Here is a 23,568-nt window from a genome sequence, read left to right as displayed (position 1 = left end):
AACATATTTAGTGTTTAATTGATGTGATTAAACTAGTTGGAGCAGTAGTCTGGGAATTATACAATGATGAGTTTGTTGAGTGCAGTCAGGGACTGTCTACAGGAGTTAAATTACTCTTTTGATATGGCCATTGGGCTAAAGGTGCCCTTAGTATGTGGACGTGGTCAGGGGCCATCTGGGTGAGTAGACGTGAGTAGACGTACAATCCAGCCACATGTGTGTATTTGGTAGTCAGGGACTATGCAATTCACACCATTTATTCGAAGTGGAGTTAGGGGCTTATGTGAGGTATTGGCATTAGAACGCCAATTGGTCGAGGGGAGCCAGGGGCCCATGTGAGGTAAGTGGGAATTTTAGTAATTTAAATACTAGATGGGTTACAAGCTCATAGTTTGAGTTAATGTTATAAAACGACGATGATTAGTGGATATTTCGTAGTCACTTATATATGTGTTTATATACGGATTATAAGTAAGGATTGACTTGCTAAACGATGATAGTGTTTAGCAATTTTTTGCTGAGCTTGTGAGCTCACCCCTTTATCACTTTCAGGTGCACATGGATTTAGCTTGCAAAGGAGGCTTAATGGGAGACGGAGATATTTCATATTTTCCACATTTTGATTTTATTATTGTTTCTTAGCAAATATTTTGTAATAAGATTCACTTAGTACATTGGTGGATGTAATAAATCTCCTTTGGATTGTTAGATTTTTTTAAATAAAATGTTTTCTTACTGTTTCAATCATGAATTTTGGTGGATGTACGATGTGAGTCGCGTACCAGATTTTAGTATAAGACGAAGATTTTTGTGTTAGAATTTTTGGAGCGTGACACTTATTGTCTCACTAAGTAGGTATGCACCTAATTTCTCCTTAATCCTTTAATTATTTTTCCTATCTTTCCTAGATATGCCTAATATCTATATGAACACCTGCGTTTTCGCCACATGTATGCATATATTGTTCATATTTCATTTAGTCGTCAAATATTTCGCTCCATATAAAATAGCCGGTCTTATTATTATTCTATATATTTTCTCCTTTAATTCTTTTATCATATAATGCCCCACTAGTATTATTCCACTTTGTCCAACCTAATCCAATTCTATTATTTATAACTTCATGGATCTGTTTTTGTATCATTGATCCTAAGACCGAAAGTAATTACTTTGTATTAATATTTTGGTCTTGAATTTTTTTTTTGCTATATTATCATCACTTAAATTTACATTCCATGTATTCCGTTAGAAGTACCAATTTTTAAGCCTTTTTGATTTTAGAGTCATTCTCCATGCTTTTAATTAATTTCATTACTAAGACTTCCTTAGAGCTATCCAACAGTACTCATCGGTAAATAACGTGTCCACGGAAGGACTCCTTGCAAGTCTTTTGTTATTTCATCCATGATTATTGTAAATAAATATGAACTTAGCTTTGATCCTTGGCGTAATTCGACTCTTATAGAGAAATTAGGTGTCTCTCTGCATAGAGTACAAACGCTAGTCTTAAACTCCTTGTAGATATCCTGAATAAGTTCTACAAACTCTAGTCTTTGACCCCTGGTGTAATTCTGCAATCATTTGGAGTATTTTTTTTTTTTACTGTTTCACCAAACACTCCCATTTTTTTGGGAAGGGCTTCCTGGGATTGGAAGCCCGTGCCCTAAGAAGCTCCCCAAACAAGGCCCAAGTCTATAAAAATCATAAGTAGATTCTTTTACACTACTCCACTAATCGAGGTAAATGGCCTCTATAGTGGATCTTCCCGGTATAAATCCAAATTGATTTTCATACACGGTACACTCTTTTTCTTAGTCTTTATTCTATTTACCCTTTTTCCGTAAGGAAGAGAAAAGAAATAGAAAATAATTGTCAGTCCATTTAGTACTCAAATTACTAAGAACCCATCCCTATAAATGTAGTGAAAGGTGGCCTTTGCTTATGGACACTCGGAGGAAAGACCTGACATCTGGTATAATTTTGCACACAGTGGCTTCGTGATTGTGTTAAAATTCAAATCCATGTCAATACGCTTGAAGCTATTTTGTTGATGATTGTGTGTTAAATATCCATATTCCCTCATTTCTTGTTTATTTTTCCCAGAAAAAACACAACTGGGCCCTGGTCTTGTAGACAAGGGTTTTTGCATTGAAATTAATGCCCCAAAATACAATAACAAAGCAAAAATTAGCTTGATTTACATAATTGGCAGAGGAATCAACGGAAAAGAGAAAAAATGCCTTTCACAATATACAAAGCCAACCCCAAATCCCACTCCCTCCCTATACACAAGAAAAACAAAAAATATACTTTTATCAGTTTTAGTTATAGGCCTTTCTCAGCACTGGATTATTCCAAATCTCAAAACCATCAACTCCCCTAGTCGACTCAGGAACATCAGCTTCACCTCCATTAGATTTTTTTAGCTTTGCCACAAGACCCCACATATCAGCAAGTTCGTTTTCTAGATATGCCTCTCTTTCTTTGGATTCTTCTACCTTCCTTTGTAGCTCGGCCTCCTTTTGATCCTTTTCCGCCAGAGCAGCTTCATATGAATGCTCTCTCTCCCGACTCATGACTAGTTCTCTCCTGATATCCAAAGGCAATCCACCTTGGTCATCCCGTTTGATGTTAACATCTCTACGCCCATTCCGGGTTGACACAGTAGTTCTACGCTGGGTCAGAGAATTCTTTTGTGCTGTCAGCTCGGCAGCTAGTCTTTCGTTTTTGTTCATGAGCTTGGCAACTTCTTCTGACAACGCTTTTAACTCAACTGCAGCAGCTGAGGCTAAACCTTTGGCGTATGAACTCTCCTCTGCCAGTTTCTGATTCCGAAGTTCTAGCTGCCCTTTTGATTCAGTTAGTTCAGCCACTTTACGTTTCAGTTCTTCAATCTCAGTTTCCTATAAAACCCAAAACCAGTACTTCAAACGATATGACAATATACAGGCTCACTGAAGTATATAATGTCATTAGTAAGAATTAGTAGAAATATATACCCGTACAAGCCTATGTTGGAACAATATCTTTTAATTTTATTTCATCAATATAGTCATGCAATGACCATCTCCAAAACTAGCCGATTTTCAGTCCATGAGAATTTTGATCAATCAATCTGTTCAACAGCAGTCTCTTCTACAATGCTATATCATCTAATATTTGAATGATTCTAAAGTTTATACGACAACAAAAGAATGGGTTGCAATAACTGTGTCACAATTTAGAACCAGTCTCATTATCAGTATCCATTATTTTCCACGTAAATGATTTCAACAAAAGAATGGGCTGGAAGCAAGAGTGTTTTCCAAATGTATAATGACCACAGATCTGGAAACATATAGTGTCCTACCCATCCACCTCTTGCTCTCTCCCACAAAATAATAAGAAATAACAGATTGAAACATGAAAGTCTACACATCACAATGAATTAGTCAGTTACAATTAGAGTTAAACAAATTAAAAGCAGCTATGTTGAACAGATTAACAAAATATTGGTAGAGGAGGGTAACACTCATACAGGAGCTGCTGTCAAGTAACACTATTTAAGAAAAACAAAATCCTACATGGAATATTTTTTTTAAAAAAAAAAATTCATGTGAAGAGATTTTCATAATGGTATGTTTAATTGTTGAGAAGATGTGAATTGTATTAAAATAAGAGACAACTAGAAATCTTGTCACATGTTGATTAGAAGTAGCCGTAACAAGGTTGGGGGTTCTCTTCTTGGTCTACAACTTCTCAGCAAATCCCAAAGATATTTAATGGGTGTATCTTCCAACTGAGAAGTACGTATTTTGTACAAGGTTGCACATGCAAGTGTCCAAATTTCAGTAAGACTGGAAGGGTGAAATTTTGTCCTAGCATGCACAGATCGAAACATTCTCACAAAAATATATACCCATATAAATTGGAAGATGCTAATTCCTAATGGCATGTAGAGTGACAAAATTCTGTATATCAAAAGTCATTCAAATTATATATTTTCAAAAAAATTGGACGGAAGGACCTCCTATCAAGTGAAAAGTAAAGATTATCTAAAACATTTTCACATAAATATGCATGCGCATGTGCATACATTGATGAGTTGAAGTACATAAAGATTCCATACCAAGCAGAAATTCCAAGTAAAATGCCCTTGTAAAATATAGCATTCTGTTCCAGTTGAGTGCTAGGGTGTGAACAAAATGTTTGCGTAAGTTTGAGCTGGAGACTTAGCCAAGTTTCGCATTGAAGTCGGAATGATGAAGAATGAAGCAACTTTTGAATATCCTTCCTCCATGACAGTCAATCATAATAGACAAAGGTAAGAAGAACCTTACAAACCTTAGGATCTAAGTTGAAAATGGTTTGATTTGGACTTATCTAGACATTAGGATTGCACTACAATGAATTATGGTAAAAGGTTCTGTTTACACCATAACTTATCAGCCATTTCCAGTTGGAAAGGTTATCGTGGCCGATCCCAATGGAAGGGTGAACATTTCCAATTGGAAGGGTGATATGCAAATAAGGATGTGTTCAAACTGATGAGAGAGAGAGAGAGAGATCATGGTGGCTACTGAAATGTATTTCTCATATGTATTAAACCCTAAGCCTACAGTGGCTTATATAAAGATACAAGACTCATCTAATTACACAATGACCCTACCAACTATATGTAATTACATAATGACCCAAAACATTCTAACACTCCCCCTCAAGTTGGAGAGTATATATCAAATAATCCCAGCTTGGAACAGATAGTCCTTAACTGATTATGACCCAATGCTTTGGTAAACATATCCGCTAATTGATCTTCAAACTTCACAAATGAAGTAGAGATGCTCCCACTTAATATTTTTTCTTGAATGAAGTGACAATCAACTTCAATATGTTTGGTCCTCTCATGAAACACAGGATTTGATGCAATGTGAACAATTGCTTGATTCTCACAGAACAATGGAGTAGGAGTTTCAACTGTCAACCCAAGTTCTTTTAGAAAATGTTGTATCCATGTCAACTCACTAGTGGTATGGGTCATTGCCCTGTACTCAGCTTCAGCACTAGATCAAGCTACCACCGTTTGCTTTTTACTTTTCCATGTAACAAGATTTCCTCTTACAAATGTGCAGTAGCCTATAGTAGATCTCTTGTCTGAAGGAGAACCAGCCCAATCAGTATCTGTAAAACCTTCCACCTTGAGATGACCTAGTAACCCAAAACCTGGAGCTTGCTTGAGATATCGGATAATCCGAAGAACAACAATCCAATATGGCATTCTAGGAGCTCCCATGAACTGACTTACAACACTAACTGCATATGAAATATTAGGTCGAGTAATAGTGAGATAAATTAATTTCCCAACAAGGCGACGAAATCTGCCCGGGTCATTAAATAGATCACCCTCATCAGACACAAGTTTTGTATTTGAATCCATAGGAGCATCAACTGGACGACCACCCAACATACCTGTTTCTTCTAATAAGTCCAACACATATTTGCGTTGAGATAAACTTATACCCTTCTTGGATCTAGCAACTTCAATACCCAAGAAATACCTAAGTTTTAGTGTGGAATCGATTTTGCAAAAACAACTTCAACTTAGCAATGCCTTCAGAATCATCACCCGTGATCACAATATCATCTACATACACCACAAGAAAAAAGAAGCCAGCTTTAGTGCGCTGGTGAAATACCGAATGATCGGTCTAGAATCTATTAAGACCAAATTCTAATGCCGCCTCAGAGAATTTTCCAAACTAAGCCTGTGGAGATTGTTTCAATCCATACAGGGCCTTTTGAAGGCGATAAACAGTGTGACGATACTCCCCCTGAGCAACAAACCCATGTGGTTGCTCCATATAAACTTTTTCAACTAAGTCGCCATGCAAGAAGGCATTCCTGACATCCAATTGAAACAACGGCCAGTTACAATTGGCAGCAATGGAAATAAGTACCCGAATAGAAGAAATCTTAGCAATAGGAGAAAAGGTCTCATCGTAGTCAATACCATAAGTCTGAGTGTACTCTTTTGCCACCAGACGAGCCTTCAACCGCTCAATAGACCCATCGTGAAGGTATTTAACAGTGTAGACCCACTTACAACCAACCGTTTTAGAGCCCGGAGGTAAGGGAACAAGATCCAAAGTCCGATTATGGTGAAGGGCATCCATTTCATCTACCATGGCTTTGCGTCAATCCGAATGAGAAAGAGCATCTTGCAAAGTCTTGGGAACAAAAGTAGCAGACATTTTGGATAAAAAAACAAGATAAAGAGGATGAAACATTATGGTAGGAGACAAAGTTAGAAATGGGATGTGCAATAACACACGACCGAGTACCCTTACGGAGAGCAATAGGTAAATCATTAGGTAAAGTAGATGGCGTCGGATCCGAAGACTCTGAAGGAGATGGAGGGAACGAAGTAGGCGGTCGAGGTCGTCGAGTATAAACCTGCAAGGGGACAACGGAGCGAGGAGGTGTGGGAGCAGGAAATAGAGAGGGAACAGTTGGCATAGGTGGCTCAAGAGTAATATCGAGAGAGGTAGTAGAATCAGAAAAATATAGGAGTGACTCAGAAAATGAGACATCAGCACTAGTGAAATATCGCTGAAAATGTAACCCTTCTGAGTGCGAGAATACCCAAGAAAAACACACTTAGTTACACGAGGGTCGAGTTTGTCAAGACCGGGCCCAAGGTTATGGACATAACACACACATCCAAAGACCCGAGGAGTAAGATTAAATGATGGGGAGTTGGGAAATAGAACAGAATGAGGATATTTCCCTTGTAACACCGACGAAGGCATCCGATTAAGAAGATGACAGGCCGTAAGAACAGCATCACTCCAAAAACGTTTGGGAACATACATATGGAATAAAAGGGCACGACGTACTTCCAGGAGATGACGATTTTTACGTTCAGCTACTCCATTTTGTTGAGGAGTATAAGTACAAGATGATTGATGAATGATGCCTTTAGCATGAAAATAAATCTCAAAAGGGTCCGAGGAATATTCTTTGGCATTGTCAGAACGTAAAACTTTAATGGAACATCCAAATTGAGTTTTTATTTCTTTGCGAAATATTTGAAAAATAGAGAATAACTCAGAACGATTTTTTATTAAAAACAACCAAGTCATACGAGAATGATCATCCACAAAAGTCACAAAATAACGAAATCCATTAATAGAAATATGTTTTATTGGGCCCCATACATATGAATGAATTAACTGAAAAGGACTAGCAACACAATTGGTAGCTTCGGTTTAAAAGATACACGACAATGCTTACTAAGCTGACATGCTTCACAAGGCATGGACTCAACACAACTAAGACTAAGACTGGGGACTTGACGCTGCAAAACTGATAAGGACGGGTGGCCGAGACGACAGTGCCACTGGAAAGGAGACAAAGATGATTGAAGAGCCGTGGGAGATAGTGCAAGATCAAAGTAATACAAGCCACCTACTTCATGTCTCGTACCAATATTTTTCATCGTCTTGAGATCCTGAAAAATACAACATGAGGGATAAAATGTAACGGAGCAATTAAGAGATTTAGTAATTTGACTAATGGACATCAAATTAAAAAGGAATTGAGGAATATATAATACAGAGGAAAAGGACATAGAAGAGGTGAGTTGGGTGGTTCCCATACCCAAAACTTTAGTGGAGGAGCCATTAGCAAGAGTAACACTTTGAGAGGAAGGAACAGATTGAAAATCAGATAAGAGATGAGAACTACCAGTCATGTGATCTGATGCCCAAGAGTCAAGAATCCAGGGACTCTGACGATAGGATAAGAGATATGCAGGTGCACTACCTGATTGGGCAAAGGAAACCATGGAAGATGAGGTGGAAGGCCGTTGTTGAGACATAAACTGAGCATACTCATCGCGGGAAACTGTCATGGTGACCATAGCAGGCTCAACAGCCACTTGTGGAGCAGTTGGTGTGGCAGAGAAAGAAGAATCCCGTTCATTAGAGGTTACTTGATGTGCATAGGAAGAAGGTGGCGGTTACCCATGAAGATCCCAACAGTAATTGACAATGTGATTAGTAAGACTGCAGTGAGTTTAGAGTTTGAAGTCTCTGCTTCTGCCATGACCACGGCCTTGACCACGTCCACGGGTAAAACGACCGCCACTGCCACGAGAAGACTGATAACCACCCTGGTTCACAACTAATGCAGAACGTTCACTGCTAGGAGGAATAGTGACACCACTTGAAGCACTCCCGGAAACGCCACTAGATAGAGTAGCACGCTGGAGCCTGGAGAACATATCAGGAAGAAAGGGAAGTGCAGTGCTACCCAAAATCTGTGCACGAACAGATTCATATTTTGGTGACAACCCCGTGAGAAACCGAACAACATTAAAATCCTCACGTTATTGTTGCATGCTCTTCACATCAGAGGTGATAGGCTGATACAAGATCATTTCTTCACAAATTCCCATGGACTGTGAGAAGTACTCTGCGAGACTGTTAGTACCTTGCCGGAGGTCAAAGAATTGTCTACACCTCATAAATTTTGGTGATATTACCAGTACCTGATGTTGGAGGCGGTTCCATAGCTCCTTGGCAGTATCCAAATACAACAGGTTGGAGCTGATATTGGGTTCAATACAATTCAGCATTAAGGAAATGATTTGAGCATCCCTTTGTTCCCATGAACTGAAATCTGCATCACTGTCTTTAGGCTTATCCTTAACCAAATGAGAGCCAAAGCCTTTGGCTTTCAGAAAAATAGCTACTGACTTGGCCCATAAAATATAGTTCTTCCCATTGAGCTTGACTGAAGTCATGAGAAGATTGAAAGAAGCAGAAGAAAGCAGGTCTGAACCGGCAGCCATGGAAAAGGAAAAAGAGATAAGAAAACTGAACCTGGGAAAAAAAAACTGAATCCGGATCTGGTCAGACGGGCGGGATCTGGTCGAACGGGCCGGATCTGGTCGAACGGGCTGGATCTGGTCAAGCGGGCTGGATATGGGTAAACGGACCAAATCAAAACCAGTTCTTTGCTATTCCGGTTTTAGTAAACCAAGGTTGGGATAACTTCAAGCCTGCAGCCAAACACCACCTTTCTCCTTCACAATTAGCGCCGGCAAGAACCAGAACTCTGCCACCGACAATAAACTCCAACACCCGAGGTTCGCAATGGAGAATCAAGGCTAGTACACACCCTAGCCCTTCCAGCGATGACGGCAACCCAACACAAGCGGCGATCTAACAACCGAGTAGAGGGGGTTCGCGATGATGGAACCTCTGCAACTTGCGACAGCCAAGGCAGCCTCGGCCAACAAAACGAAGGGCTTAAGATCTGAGAATGACGGCCAAACCTTCGGCGAAGAACAGAATCGACTTCGATCTCGATTTCGATTTGTAGAAGAACACCACAGATGCAATCACAACCACAATCTTAGTTTCCCATTGTTTCGTACCGCTCTGATACTATGTTTAAACTAATGAGAAAGAAAGAGATCATGGTGGCTACTGAAATGTATTTCACATATGTATTAAACCCTAAGCCTACAGTGGCTTATATAAAGATACAAGACTCAGCTACTTACACAATGACCCTACCAATTATATGTAATTACATAATGACCCAAAACATTCTAACAGGATGCAATCATGAAGTGACACGTGTCTTCATCAAAGAAAGCCATTTAGTACAACTAACTGCATAGGGACACGTGTTTGCAAATAGGGAGGTAGTTACCTACAAGTTGAAAAGTCATGGGACACATGGCAGCTATAAAAGGAGCAGATACTTGCAAGTGAGGCAGTTAGAAGATCGTAGTCCATTCCACTTGGCAGTTCCAGAACGCGGCTAGAAGCCTTCAATTGGCATTAAACCACCAAAACCACTCCTCCAAAGCTGCAATTCATGGGAGAGTATATCCTTACACGTTTCAACATTATGAGAAGACTAAGGGAGACATGGGACACGCGGCACAAATCGGACATTCCACGTGACACAAATTAGACGTTCCACGTGACACAAATTAGACGTACAAATTGGACGTTCCACTTGGAAGCATCTCAATAACAGATGGAATTGTCACTGACTATAAATAGAAGACTTAAACAGAATTAAAGGGCATCTCCACACAGATCAAACAACTCCTATTTTCATCTACTTTTCATTTCAATTCATGCACTTTATCTTTTCTTAGTGTAATATTTAATTTTCAAGCACTTTAATTTCCCGCACTTGTATTTCAATTCCTTTAATTTCCAGCACTAGTACTTTAGTTCCTAGTTTAATGAAAATTCATACTTTCAATTCAATCCATTTAATTCTTCCACCAGCACTTCCACCAAGCATTTCCATCATTTTCCATTTCTGAAGTCCTTTTCCACAAAGGCAAAAAGAACCCTGTTCCAAGCTCTTCAGAATCGCTAGAACCTCAAGCCTCTCGAGGCCAGATTTGGAATATAGTTTGGTGCTATTCCATTTCCATTGGATTCTCGATGAATCCTGGCACGCCCGCACCTTCCACCTATCCACTTGGAACGGACAAAATTTTTGTGGCCAAAACAGGATCTTTTCAGAAATACAACTAAGTCTAGATACAATATGATATTGTACCGGTAGAGCCATTCTCTGTACCGGTAAAAGAGTTTACTGGTTTTGATACCTATTTGTCAGGATTCAAGTTGTACCGGTAGTACATTTTATTGTACCGGTACAACATGCTCTTGTGTTAGGGTTATTTCCGGCAAAATGACAATGTATTGGTTGGGCATAATGTTGCATCGGTATAATAGTACACTGGACATCCCATGTTATTGTCCAAAATAATATTATACCGGCAGTAGAATTCTTTGAACAAGTACAAAGTGACGCAAAATCCTACTTTCACAAGGATTTAATTATCTTTGAACTCTAATTCATGATTAGCTTTTCGAAACTATAAAAACAAAATTTCTAGGTTATTTTGGTGTGAAAAATTGCAGAATTTTGAGAGAAAACCTAGAGATTCAAGAACCCTAGGTTTTCCATCTTTTTAGGGCTTTCATCTTTCACAACTAGGAAATTCAGTACATACCCCATGCTTACTTGTGATTCTTAGTACAGAGCTTGATTGATAGTAATATACTTCAACCCATTTCATCTACGGTGTTCTTAAGGGAGCAGATTGTTTGCAGAGCAATCTTGTTCTATGTCAGCGGCTCGATTGTGAGATTGTGGGAGTGAATCTAAGATCTGCAGGTATTGGGTTCATTTGCATTCAATTTCATTATCAGGAGCAACTCTCACACGGTCAGCAACAAGGTCTTGACAAAGTGGTTTGAGCGACTAAGTCAAAGTCAGTGTAACTTTGTTTATATAGTGGATTGTTTTACTTTGGACCACTGTCCCATGGTTTTTCATGGTTGACGATTTTTAGTTGAAAAATCAGACGAGTTCTTTCCTTTACTTGCTTTGCTTTATTTGTTGATCGTGATTAATGGGGATCTTTATTGTTAACTAACTTAAAATTTTAGTCAGTTACAAAACTAAGCAATAAAACCTATTCCACCCCTCTAGGTCTATAGGAACCATCAGATAATACTAATTTAACTAACCACTTCCGCATAGTGCAACTCACAATATGCATATAGCAAAGGCATGATAAGCATCCAAGACATGTACATATGCATTTGTGATTTGACAACAAATTTAGAAATCTACGACTATGATATAGTTTAAATAATTTATAAACAAGACAAATGCAATGAAAAGTGGATTAAAATTTCTTGAGGGCTCCAGCTGAACCTTAGGTTTCCAATATCAAGTCATTTGACTCGCATAATTGATGTATGATACCCTTTTTTATTTCAATTATGTATGCTACAATGACCATTTTACATATAAAAATCCACCAAATGTTTGAGTTGGAACTTGAAACACGAGATTTAGAAAAAAACTTTGCCCTGCTTGGTTCAGTTTTATGCTTTCAGAGAACTGAAAATCAGAAAACTGTACAAAATTTGTTTGGTTGCTAAAAATTGTTTTATGAAAACTCAGTTATAAAAAAGGCCTGATTTCAGTAAAACAGTTTCCTGATTTCTGAGTTCTTGAGAACTATTTTCAGAAAAGTGAACCAAGCAGATGTTTTTCAAGACAAAATATGGGTTTTTTCTTTTTTTGTTTTCAAAGAAATGTGTGCGTGTGGATTTTGGGACATTTCAATAGAAGAGTATAGAACCCAAGGGTTATAACCCAACAATATCTCCTTACTTTCCATAGTGGAAGCTTGAGAGTTCAAGTCCCCATGGGAACAACATGGGTGAGTGTATCTTCGAGGAACAAAAAAGAAAAATACCAATAATGTTTCATTCAACTACTCCTTCGTCCCAAAATTCTAGTCAGATTTGAAAAGTCAATGTAAATAGATTATATAGTTCCCAATATATCCTCAGCCTTTGAAAACTTACCCAACTAACTGTGTATTTTAAATGGGTAGTTTTTTACTTTTAAAATGGGACAACGCATTAAATGCATGTCCCCTCAAGAACTTGGAATTTCGAAAAGGGAAGCCAGAGGGAGTACATAACTTTGCTTCAAGAACTAAACCAACACTCATTAAGGGGGTCAATTAGGAAAGAACCTGTGCTCCAAAAAGCAATGCTTCATTTGTGTCCTTCAATACAGTATTTTCTCTGCTTATGCAAACTTCTTCCTTGATACTTCTTGTTTCAGAGTAGTGTTGTGAATGAGACACCACTTGGCTAGCATTTTTCAACTCCAATGAATCAGAAAGCTGTTGTTTCAAGGAGGCAATTGTTTCTTGCAAATGTTCACATTCACATATCTGAAGGAAAGATTTCATGACAGATTTTTAATTAGTGAAATCATATAATGATGGAGTTCTGCATAATTGGCCGTATTGTTCCTGTACCTTTTGGTCGAGCTGCGCTTGAATTATTCGATTATCTGCAGCTTTAACCTGTAAAGGAAAAATAAAACATTAAAATGCTTTTCAGATAAAACTACAAACATAATTTAATCAATCTATTCTTTGCTTCATTTTACATCATTTCATAATTTCAATGTGTAACATGTTAATATAGGAAGCAAGCTAAACTTAAGAATAAGATGGCTCAAAAAGCATATGAACTTTGATTTCAAAGAATAGGGTATTTGAGAATCTGATGGAAATAACATCATTCAAATATGTCTTAAAAGGTATCTAAAATGAGTAAAGAAATATATATATATATATATTCCCTTTTTGTAATGATTATGAACGAAAGAATCACTTGTGCTCTCAAATGCACTGAAACAGAAGGGGAAAAAGATAAAATATAAAGAAACGATTTTATGTCTATTCAATGTTCAGACATTCCCTTAACTATGTCAAAGAATAAACAAATAATTCCCCATTTTGCATACAAAGGCTGCGTTACCTCAAGTTCAAAGGACTTCTCACTCAATTGTGCCAAAAGTTCAGCTACAGACTGCAGCACACAACAACAATTAGTATTAAAGATAACATGTAATTAAGAGCTAAGCAATCTATCAAACTAAACAAAGCCAACAAATACCCCCAATCCACGATCACCACCCCTGCACCCAAAGGCAGGTAAAAAAGGAGGAAGAGGGGGGGGGGGGGGGTGTGTGGGGTGTGGTTTGGGAACTAAAGGAAGTAGAACTTACTTGTGGTGCTTCTGGTTTATCAATTTTGTCAGGCGGACAAACAATGGAATCAGCAATTTGCTTTTCTAGAGAAGTTACTTGTTCATTCTTCCTTTTGATTTCATCATTCAACTTTCTTATCTCCACCTATGATGTAGGACCATAAAAATGAATTATATAGGAAATTAAGTTGCAGTTAGGGACACAAATGATATGAAATCAAGATATTACATGAATTTTTTCGCTCTTAGGGTTTCTTGCAGCCTCCTCAGACAGCCGCTTTAGAGCACTTGAATGGAGTGCCACCTCTCCAAACAAAATCTTTTGATGCTCCCTCAGAAGATCTATTTGGTCAATCGTCTTTGTGTTACTCTGGAAACATGACATTGAATTCTAAACCCAAGGGTTATGTAAAAGCATTCTAACTTATGGGCAATTATTTAACATTAATGAAGGAAGTTGCAAAATGGAGTTTCCTGAACAATATATATATATATATATAACCTTTTCATATAACAAAACAAGCCTTTTCATCAAGCTTGTGTTGGGATTATATGCCTTTCAAATCCAACTTTGGATTAAATAAATCTGTTTTTTAGACAAATATGTGGGAATGCTTATTTTGGTTAATTTATGAGATGAATACTGTCCACTGATTAAGATTGGATGATTTAGGTGCATAGAGAGAGTCTTGTGCTTACAAGTCATCAATCTACATAATTAGAAATATTGTAGATTAGAATTGAGCATTCTATCTAAAAAAATGTAACACATTGATTTTTATGAGATAGGATGGCTTATCTCAGTCATCTGAGTGGAAGACTCAAAATCACACGTGTTAGTGTGTATGACACATTGAATGGGATCACTGATAAGTGAAAATTATGATTGTCATTATAGTAATTTAACTTATCAGTACTAAAGCAAATAATTCTTAATCTGGAGGGAATAATGGACTTTTGTCTTTAGTCATAGTTGCTTTGATTAATGGGTGAGATCTTTTAAGATCAATATGCTAGGTATTTTGGGTAATCATTGATTACGGGCTCTGGAACATATATTGTCAAGATGAAATCCATGTGGTAGTATTATTTTGTTTTGGTTTGTTTGATCACAGAAAAGTGGATCTAGTGGTTTTAGATAAATTGTTTAATATATTTATTTATTTCTATATTAAATACTCCCTCTGTCCCAAAATAGATGTCCACTTTGGGAACTGTAACTCACAATTTTGATGGTATTACCTTTTATGGTTTCCAAACACTAATTAACATGGAGGGGTTAATTTGCAATATTTAATACATAAGTGGCTTCTATATTTATTGGTGACTTGGAGTGCAATTATTTTCATTTAGTGGAATTGAAAATAATTAATAAGCTAATTAAATGGCTGCTAATTAATTGGGCTTATTGGAGACAAGACATGGATATATAGGCCCATCTAGATCCCACTTCTACCTTACTTGGAGAGCAAGCAAAGAGTTAAAGAAGTATTAGGGGAAGGAGAGAGAGGGGCGGCCCACCCTATAGTATACATAGGGTGGGGCAGCAACCCTTTGTGTGTGTGTGCAAGACATAAAATATTCTCTTTCCAAAAACCATAGTTTTCCTTTGCTCTATAAGAGACCACTCTTCGTAAGCTTGAGGATTCTTTCAAGGTCATAGGAGTGAAGTGTAAGACGAGAATTGAAGCCCAACTAATTTGATTTTTTGAAGAAGAATTAGAGTGTTCTCGTATTGATAATCAACAACTCGTCCAGAGATTGGTTCCCAAAAACATGCGACGTAAAAAAAATTGATTCCACATTAAAAGTATTTTTCCTTCACCTTGAACGAATACGAATCAAGTATTTAACACTAATGATGGAATGCATAATAACCCTGCACCTACAAAGATCCATCCGAGTTTGAAGTTTGTACTTTCTAGCAATTCTAAATGCTACCCAATTCATATAGAACTAGAAGAATCTTAGATTTCCCAACTGCAAATAACATGTCTAGAGCATGCATTACAAAGGCCGTAGAAACTTAAATAGCAAAAATATATAGAGCAAGAAGATGGTGGTATAAAATTATTGGGCACAAGCTGCAAAATATATAGGCATTAAGTGAAGCAAAGAACAAAACATATGGGCAAGTATCACTTTGTACATGCATATTCCAACAGTTGATGACAGGATAACAGTGAGATATGACAGGTTCTGTCTCGTTCTGGATAAATAATGCCACCGAGTTCCAACAGTATAGGAGGAGAAAGATAACTTTCAGCCCGCTTCCCGCAAAACTTTTAGTTTCTCATCGTTCCAACAATGTTTAAGAGGAAAATCATGATACCCATGCATGCAACAGATAAATTTTCTCCACCACAAGATAGATTCAAACACTGAATTAGTAAATTGCATACCAGAGGTGTCCGTTGTCCCAAAATATTTTCGGAAACTTCTCTATCCTGTCCCGCCTCTGATAAAAGATCTGCAGAGGGAGTGCTTTCTGAATGTAGAGAATGTGAATGTCTGGATTCCATACGACAATTGACGCTTTCTGCTTGAGGGGTTGAAGGTCTACTAATAGACTTGACTCCAGTTGCTTTATCACTAGTGCTTGTCAAAGACCCCAATCCACTATCTCGCTTCTGGTAAATATAAAACAGGACAAAATGAGAATGCGAAATTCTCAATCTCTAACAGATAGTAAAGCACAATTTTAAATTACCACAACAAAATTGTTAAAAATCGTAAAATAACCTTTACAACTTTCTAATGGCTTTTCTGTTTCTATCAAAGGTGTTCACATCAAGTAGATTAATCACCAAAAGAAAAAATATATTATTGTTATTAATGTAAAGCAGAATTCTTAAACCAAAGTTCATAAATATATGAAAATAAAACATTGCATGAAATATTATTGTTTTCTCATTCAAGAATATTCTAATGAAACATTATCAATTTTAAGAAGCTGCAAAAATTTCATTTAATCATATACACATAGATGATTAAGTCATTTGTAATGTCAGTAAAGACATTGCCATAATTAACTTCATACTTCTCTTATTGAATTTCAATTATTTTTTCAAGAGCCTAGGGTATCAGTGTAGCATGTTTTCTCGCAGTATTTAATATTCTACACTACCCTGCAACTATAGGCATGTTTTAGTAATTCAAAAGGTGGCTTCTCTGAAGGTTGAATTTGCACCAGTGGCACCGATGCTCAAATGTCCTAACGCTGAATCAGGTAGCGGCTCTCATAGTTACTCATCATAGAAAGATTAATTATTCCATTATAAAGAAATATTAAACTCTATATTGTAATTTTCAATTAAAAATATTGATAAAAACCATGAAATTCAAAATCATTTGTTTTTTGGGTACGTAAGCAACACACACATTCACACACACCAACATTGCCCCATGTGGGGCTCGAATCGATTACCTCACCCTTTAGAGAGGAGAGATCATACCACCTGGGTCAATGGTTGTGAACATCTTTTTCTTAACCCACATTGTCTCCCTTTCCTGGTTCATATTTTTAAGGAGGGTACCTCTTGACCATATGTGTTTTTCATAGCACTAGAATTAAATCTCTATTGTTTTCTCACTGCTTTAACTTGTGTATATATTATCATATGGTGCTGCCAAATTTTAGGAATTCACAAAGTAATTTATTTCCAATATATATTGGCATATGGTGTTTTTAAGGGGTCGGATCTACATAATGGTTTTCCGCATTCAGATTCCAAAAGATAAAACAAACTAGTATAATTTCAATAAACGGACAAACACAAGGTGGATGTTCCTTTTCTTTTTCAAAATTGCAAGCAATTCTCAATCAGAACTTCAACCAATATATTCTCAGATACATGATTATTCCTTTATTTTCATCTGCGATATGAAAACGTGTTCCAGATTCTACGATACACGAAATAATCAGGACGGCAAAATGTCAATATAATTAGTAGTTTGATGATGGACATTTACTTAAACTCATAAAATTCTACCCCCAAAAATATAGCATAGGTTAAAACTGATTCATATTCTACATACCCGTAGTTTCCACCAATGTAGCAATCCATGCTTCCGGGTCCTTTTCTCCTCCTTCAACGTATCATCCACAGATTCAGCATTCCCATCAAGAGAAACATGTAAGTCAGTATTTTCATCATCCAACGTCAAATCTCGCCTTCTGTACGGGAGGTATGCAAGCTGCAAGTCCAAGAAGGAAGCTATATCATATCATTAAAAAGAATAAATGAGAAAATAGATCTAAAACCCAGCCATTCAGCAGAATGCTATATAATAAGTTTTCTATTCTTTATGATTTCCCCTTTTGATAGAGCCTATCTGAGATTTATTTCAGGTAAATTAAAGTGATGTGGAATATCTTGATCTTTATACCTCTTCTTCTCCAAAGGAATGCCTTCTTCTAGGACAAGGCTGCTGAGGAGATCTTGATGATTGAGAAGCTTTTGTGGAGACCAAAATTAGCTTCGTCAGCCTCTGTATCCTACCCAACAAAGCAGCTTTAGCATCTTCTTCTTCTTCCAATCTTGATTGCAGTCTGACTTGACCATCTTCTAGCTTTTACACATCAAACCAAATTAAAGATCAAGTCATACAAGTATTTCGTAGAGAAATAAAAAAAATTTGTATCAACCCATATTATATATTTCTACATAAATTTAAGTTGAAGATAAGGGAACATAAAAGAACATGACAACAGGGAAAATGAAAGTCATGAATATTGAAAAAGATTATAATAATTTAACTTGAAATCAAGGCGGTCCCAAACCGAAGCTACCACAGGTCCACAACTCAAGAATAAAAAGAGATTAAAAAAAAAATTATATACATATATATATATGTGTGTGTGAAAGGACAGCAAGATATAAATGAGAGAAAACACAGATCATAACTAATAGGCAACTGGGAAGGAGTCATGTTCAGGTATGCAAACTTAACTATGAACATGGATGCAGGGAAGGACAACTACCTAGAAAACAACAGATCAAGAAGCAGTATGAGTTTCTAGCAGAGAGGCTGTGCTCAGTAGGACTAATCTATGCCCCTTGGCAATGTTAAGACTAAATAGCACTTTATTTACCAGAAGAAAAAATATATATAAAAAAAGAATATAAATTGATGCAGAATTAGCTGTCTGAACTAGAGAAAGGAGAAAGCAGAAATAGAACCACTTAAGAATTTCACAGAACGCAAGAGGTTGAAATTAAGTATGACCAGACAATAAAGGAAATCAGATCTTGTGATGATGGAAGTGTTTTCAATCAGATGGTGAAACGTGGGAAGGAGTTAGAGGTGAGGTGGTTGATGGAGTAGGTGGTGGGTTCCATTGGATCAGGGAGGAAGAGAGAAAAGAGACGAAAAACAGAGAATAGAGTAGAGAGAGAAAGGAGTGAGAGAATGAAAGAGATACAACAGGGAGTTTTATGTTAAAAAAATTAGTTCAGAGGATATTTGTCAGTTCATTGATCGAGGAAAAAAAGGTCTACCGCCTGAGGCCCTTCTTGGAACATGAATAGTGTCTCCCTGATTATAAAAATAAATTGTAATCCATGCTTAAAGCAAATTCATTAAAGGTGCACCTGTTGTTTTAGAAGCACAATATCGTCTTCACCAATATCTTTCAGTCGAGGAAGTGTAACAATGCCTCTCTTTAGTTGTTCCAACTCTTCTTTCAGACAGCGAATCTCATTTTGATATTTCTTGATAAGCGATTTCTCATCAATTATCTGCAGGTCCACAGCATAATTCCAATAACTGCCAACAAAGAGAAATTAAAAAATGCAAACAACTCATAATTTCTTACCTTGTTTTGTGCTGCTAGAATTTCAATGTGTTTTGCACGGTGGGCAAATTTCAAAGTGTTATGCGACTCTTCTGAATTGCTTGACGAGGGAGTAACAGTGCAAATGAGCTGTAGTTTTACAGGGACAATTAAGTACACTTAAACTCCAATTCATTAGCAATGTTTATTTAGAAGAATCAGGTACCACATAGACAAATTCAAAGTATCCTATCATTCAACCAACATACATCAGGCTGAATTCCAAAATGTATAAATGCACACACAAATATATATATGTGTATATATACACAAATGAGGAAAGCTTACAGATACACGTCCATGACCACTTAATGATGACTGAAGAAGCCTTGTCAATTTAGAGTCTCTGTATGGTATATGTGCGGCCCTTCGATCTGTCAACTTTGATATAACCTGACAACCACAAATCATATCTTCTTAATAAGTCCAATCTGTAGAATGAAGACCACAAATCATATCTTCCTCAGGTATGCAATATTGCTCTGCAAAGGCATTCAGTGACATACAAGACAGAAGTCAACTATATTATGAGTAGAATAACAAACTAGATTAAAACATTAGGGACCACAGACAAGATCAATTAAAAGATAATGGGGGAGATTGATAGAATGGAGATTAGATTTATCTAGTATTGAGAGCAGAACTTTGTGCTGCATGTGGAGGAGGGCGAGTGTCAGTGAGAAAGAGAGAAGGCATGGACTTCAGTTCCATTCCATAATAAGGTTGCTAAAAAAGCATTGCAATTACATGAGAAGTTCAATATCAACCCCCCCCCACCAAAAAAAAAAAGAAAAAGAAAGAAAAAGGAGCAGAAGAAATAGCTTCAAAATATAGCTAGTGTTCAGGAATTATGCAAAGTGCATTTAATTTATTCTAGCAAAAAGAACAGATTTTTATAGCAAGACAAACTATTATGACCATTACCTACTTTATCTGCAGAAAAAAGAACTGTGGAAAGTATATGAAATTTTAGCATAATTTGTTGCCATAACGAAATACTGAGAAAATAGTAGTAAAAAAAAAGGGGTTCTCTCATTTTCCTATCGTACAGATATAATATAGTAGAAAAAGAAAGTGTTTGAGAATAGGTTGACAATTTAGATTACAATCAAGTATAAGTTGACGGGGCTAAAAGAAGACAGTTCTAGAGAACACAATTAAAACTGACATATTAATGAACATGATTGAGGCCTCACAGTTCCAAGAGTTAGCAGACTTTTATTAATATAGGATCCTTCTTTCCGACGGACACCAGTGCTTTCAGCCTTGGAGCTCTCAGAACCAGCCAGATCAATGAGGTTCTGCATGTATAAATAAAAGTTCAGAAAAGTTAAATGATATTTATTGGTGTTTTTTTAATTACAGGTAACAGATGATATAACACATAACAAAGAGCAACAAAATCCACTAATCTTTGTAAAACAAACATGGACAGAAAGATGTGAAATTAAGCAATCAGAATAGGTGTCAGTTATAAGCCTAAAGCTGGTACTAAAAAGCAAGGAAAGTATGCCTAAAGTTCAAAGCCTCAGAAGTATACCAGTTGCGATAAGTTAACAGCTTCTCCTTCACTATTTTTGCCACAAGGACTACTCTCTATTGTCTGTTCAAAGAGAATAGAACCAAAAGGGTAAGAAAGAAATGGAGAGGCAAAAAGTAATACTGAATGATATAATTCATTATCATGAAGAGAAAAGATGCCACTGAAAAAGGAAAAAAAAATTATATATATCTGCCAAGTAGTAGCAAGCACATACTTCAGAAAGAGAAGATGTGGAATAGTCAAATGCTTCAACTAACTAATGGGGTGGAAGGAGTAATATATATAAACTAAAAATTCATACTGAGGAGAAGCCTACTCACAGAACATAAGCCAATGCTTTAGGGGTATATATAAAGGATGGAAGCTTTTGTACCCCCACAGTTATTCACGTGCTACAAGTCTCCATGCATTTAATGCACTTGACCTTTGCGTACTACTAAGAGAAGAAACTTTCTCGGATCAAATCTGCAGTAATGATTACTTAACAGATACACCCATTGATCACAATATGCAAGACACATTCAGTCTATACAAGATGCCTTACAAGATACCTCTGGGTACTCAAAAGACTAGACATTTTTAAGAGCAGATGAAATAAGATTCCAAGAATTAGATGACTGAACTAGGAGTCTAGGAAATAGGAAACTGATACTTTTAAGGAAATAGAGTTGGAAGAATAAAACAATGTTATGTAAAATTAGATGCTAAAATTAGAAGAGTGCCCCCACAAAAAAAAAAAAAAGAAAAAAAAAAAAAAAAGAAAAAAAAAAAAGGAAGGTCCTAGGGAGGATTAAGGTAATCAGCAAGAAAGATGAAGATAAGTGCAATACTGGGCAAATGGTGTTCAAAACAATGTTACATTCTCTTCTAAATGCATGAAGTAGCTGCACTGAACATACGACATTAAGGTATTGATATAAAATTTATATCCAAAATGTCTGCTGGACATGCACCTAGCAAGCATAACCGATAATCAAGTTTACTATATAATTGTGCATAACTCTCTAATTATGTTATTCTGTTACACTATTGCTTCAAAAACATTCATATGCCTACAAAGACATTATATAACCTTACAAACTACTACGTAAGATTTTTTTTTCTTAGATTTATGAATATCTAGCAGTCTCCCTGTATATTTGGATTTCAATTTTTGATAAATTCACCTTCCAAAAAAAAAAAGGATTTGATGACTTCGAGTTTATATGCATAACCATACCAAACACATGTATCCAAGTCCATGAAACATAGGACAAACAGTAATTATTACAAACTTACCGTGTAACGAATTGGCAAAGATGCAAGGGCAAGTTGGTCTAAAATAAGAATTACTGGGTTCCAAAGAAAGCTAAAAGGACAGGCTGCAGTTAATTTACAATGCATGATTATCTATGTCATGAGTATGATACTGCTGACAATGGGAAAAACTTGACAAGATAAGAAAAACTAAAACTGGGCTTAAATATGATAAGGTGCTTAGAGCAAGCAATTTACAATGTCAGGTGATCTCTGTTATGACCTCCCTCTCGGATTGGATTGAAAATCTTTCAAGTTCTTTTTGTCACATTTTAACGTCTTCCAAAAGGAGAATCAAGTTCAAATTCAGTGGTTAATTTCTTGAAAATCTGGCTATTGAAGGAATTTTTAGTATCCGTTATGTTACTATTTTAGTATTTTCTGAACCAAATGGTCGAAGTTGAGCTATTAAGGCAAAGATTATAGTTTGATTAGAGGGCCTTTAATTGGTGGAGTTTGAAATTTGCTTGGTTGAGGGAGACTCTGACGTAGTAGTGACCCAGGGCCTCATAATATTATAGTCATTGGTTGAGAGAAACGAAACATTTCTACTTTACAGAAGCATATTAATTGGGTTACAAGATCAGGAAATGAGCCAGTTCTTGTAGCAAAAAGGGTCAACAACTTTGACGTCTTTAAAGGTCTTTTTACCTTCTTTTAGTTGTTCAAGAGGGTGACTGGGAGGTTCTCCTCATACAAGTTGGATGGTATTGCACTCTCCATGGTTGATCATTTACTTGTATCTTGTGTTCCCTTTCATTTTCTTCAATCTTTATGTGCATGGAATGACCATCTTTCACTTTTTCCAAATTTTTTCCCTTACTAATGTATTCCAGTTTCTTATGCATATAAATAGGAATGTGATTTTGGCACTCCACTTTTGTACTTTGGTACTCCACTTGACTTATTAAATAAAGAAAATGACAAAATTGGCCCTCAAAAGTTATAAGAGTACTTTTTGGAATAATTGTGGGGAGTGAGTGCTTTTAAGGGTGATTGTACCATTTCTTTTTCTTTTCTTCCAAAAAGAAAGGAGAGAGCAGGAGTACGGAAGTGGAGTGTCATCATCATTTCCAATATATGTCACAGGAATTAGAAATGAGGGTCACAGATTTCCAATGGAGGAGGCTGAAAACTCGGAGAAAGTGAAGAGTTGATTCTATAAATATTAATGAGAACATGGGGCTTGGTGTCAAGCACCGGAAAATTTTGATTGACTGTACCTTCCATGGTTAGTGTTCTGAGTTCCCTTTAGGTAACATATTGAGCCAATGTTTTTTATT

The 23,568-nt window shown here is 36.7% G+C and overlaps 1 protein-coding gene across 2 annotated transcripts in view; it reads right to left on the bottom strand.

Moving 5' to 3' along the window:
• Nucleotides 1–2,104: 2,104 nt before the first annotated feature.
• LOC132293116 (kinesin-like protein KIN-7K, chloroplastic) overlaps nt 2,105–23,568 on the bottom strand; it is a 44,054-nt gene continuing 22,590 nt past the window's right edge. For both annotated transcript variants that reach the window (XM_059790457.1, XM_059790458.1), the window contains 14 exons: nt 20,987–21,049; nt 20,643–20,747; nt 19,735–19,839; nt 19,429–19,536; nt 19,205–19,351; nt 18,000–18,182; nt 17,649–17,807; nt 16,013–16,240; nt 13,840–13,980; nt 13,630–13,755; nt 13,380–13,430; nt 12,872–12,919; nt 12,581–12,784; nt 2,105–2,903 (listed from right to left, as the gene is read on the bottom strand). In XM_059790457.1, the coding sequence (XP_059646440.1) occupies nt 2,322–2,903; nt 12,581–12,784; nt 12,872–12,919; nt 13,380–13,430; nt 13,630–13,755; nt 13,840–13,980; nt 16,013–16,240; nt 17,649–17,807; nt 18,000–18,182; nt 19,205–19,351; nt 19,429–19,536; nt 19,735–19,839; nt 20,643–20,747; nt 20,987–21,049 (2,250 nt within the window). In that variant the 3' untranslated portion in view covers nt 2,105–2,321. The remainder of the gene's footprint in view (nt 2,904–12,580; nt 12,785–12,871; nt 12,920–13,379; nt 13,431–13,629; nt 13,756–13,839; nt 13,981–16,012; nt 16,241–17,648; nt 17,808–17,999; nt 18,183–19,204; nt 19,352–19,428; nt 19,537–19,734; nt 19,840–20,642; nt 20,748–20,986; nt 21,050–23,568) is intronic.

This window comes from Cornus florida, unplaced genomic scaffold, assembly GCF_030987335.1.
Source record: "Cornus florida cultivar Cherokee Brave unplaced genomic scaffold, ASM3098733v1 CherokeeBrave_3.0.0_Hap2_Chr02, whole genome shotgun sequence".
In the NCBI taxonomy this organism is placed as follows: domain Eukaryota; kingdom Viridiplantae; phylum Streptophyta; class Magnoliopsida; order Cornales; family Cornaceae; genus Cornus; species Cornus florida.
The sequence above is the reverse complement of the archived record's forward strand: the minus strand, read 5'-3'. Positions and strand labels throughout refer to the sequence as shown.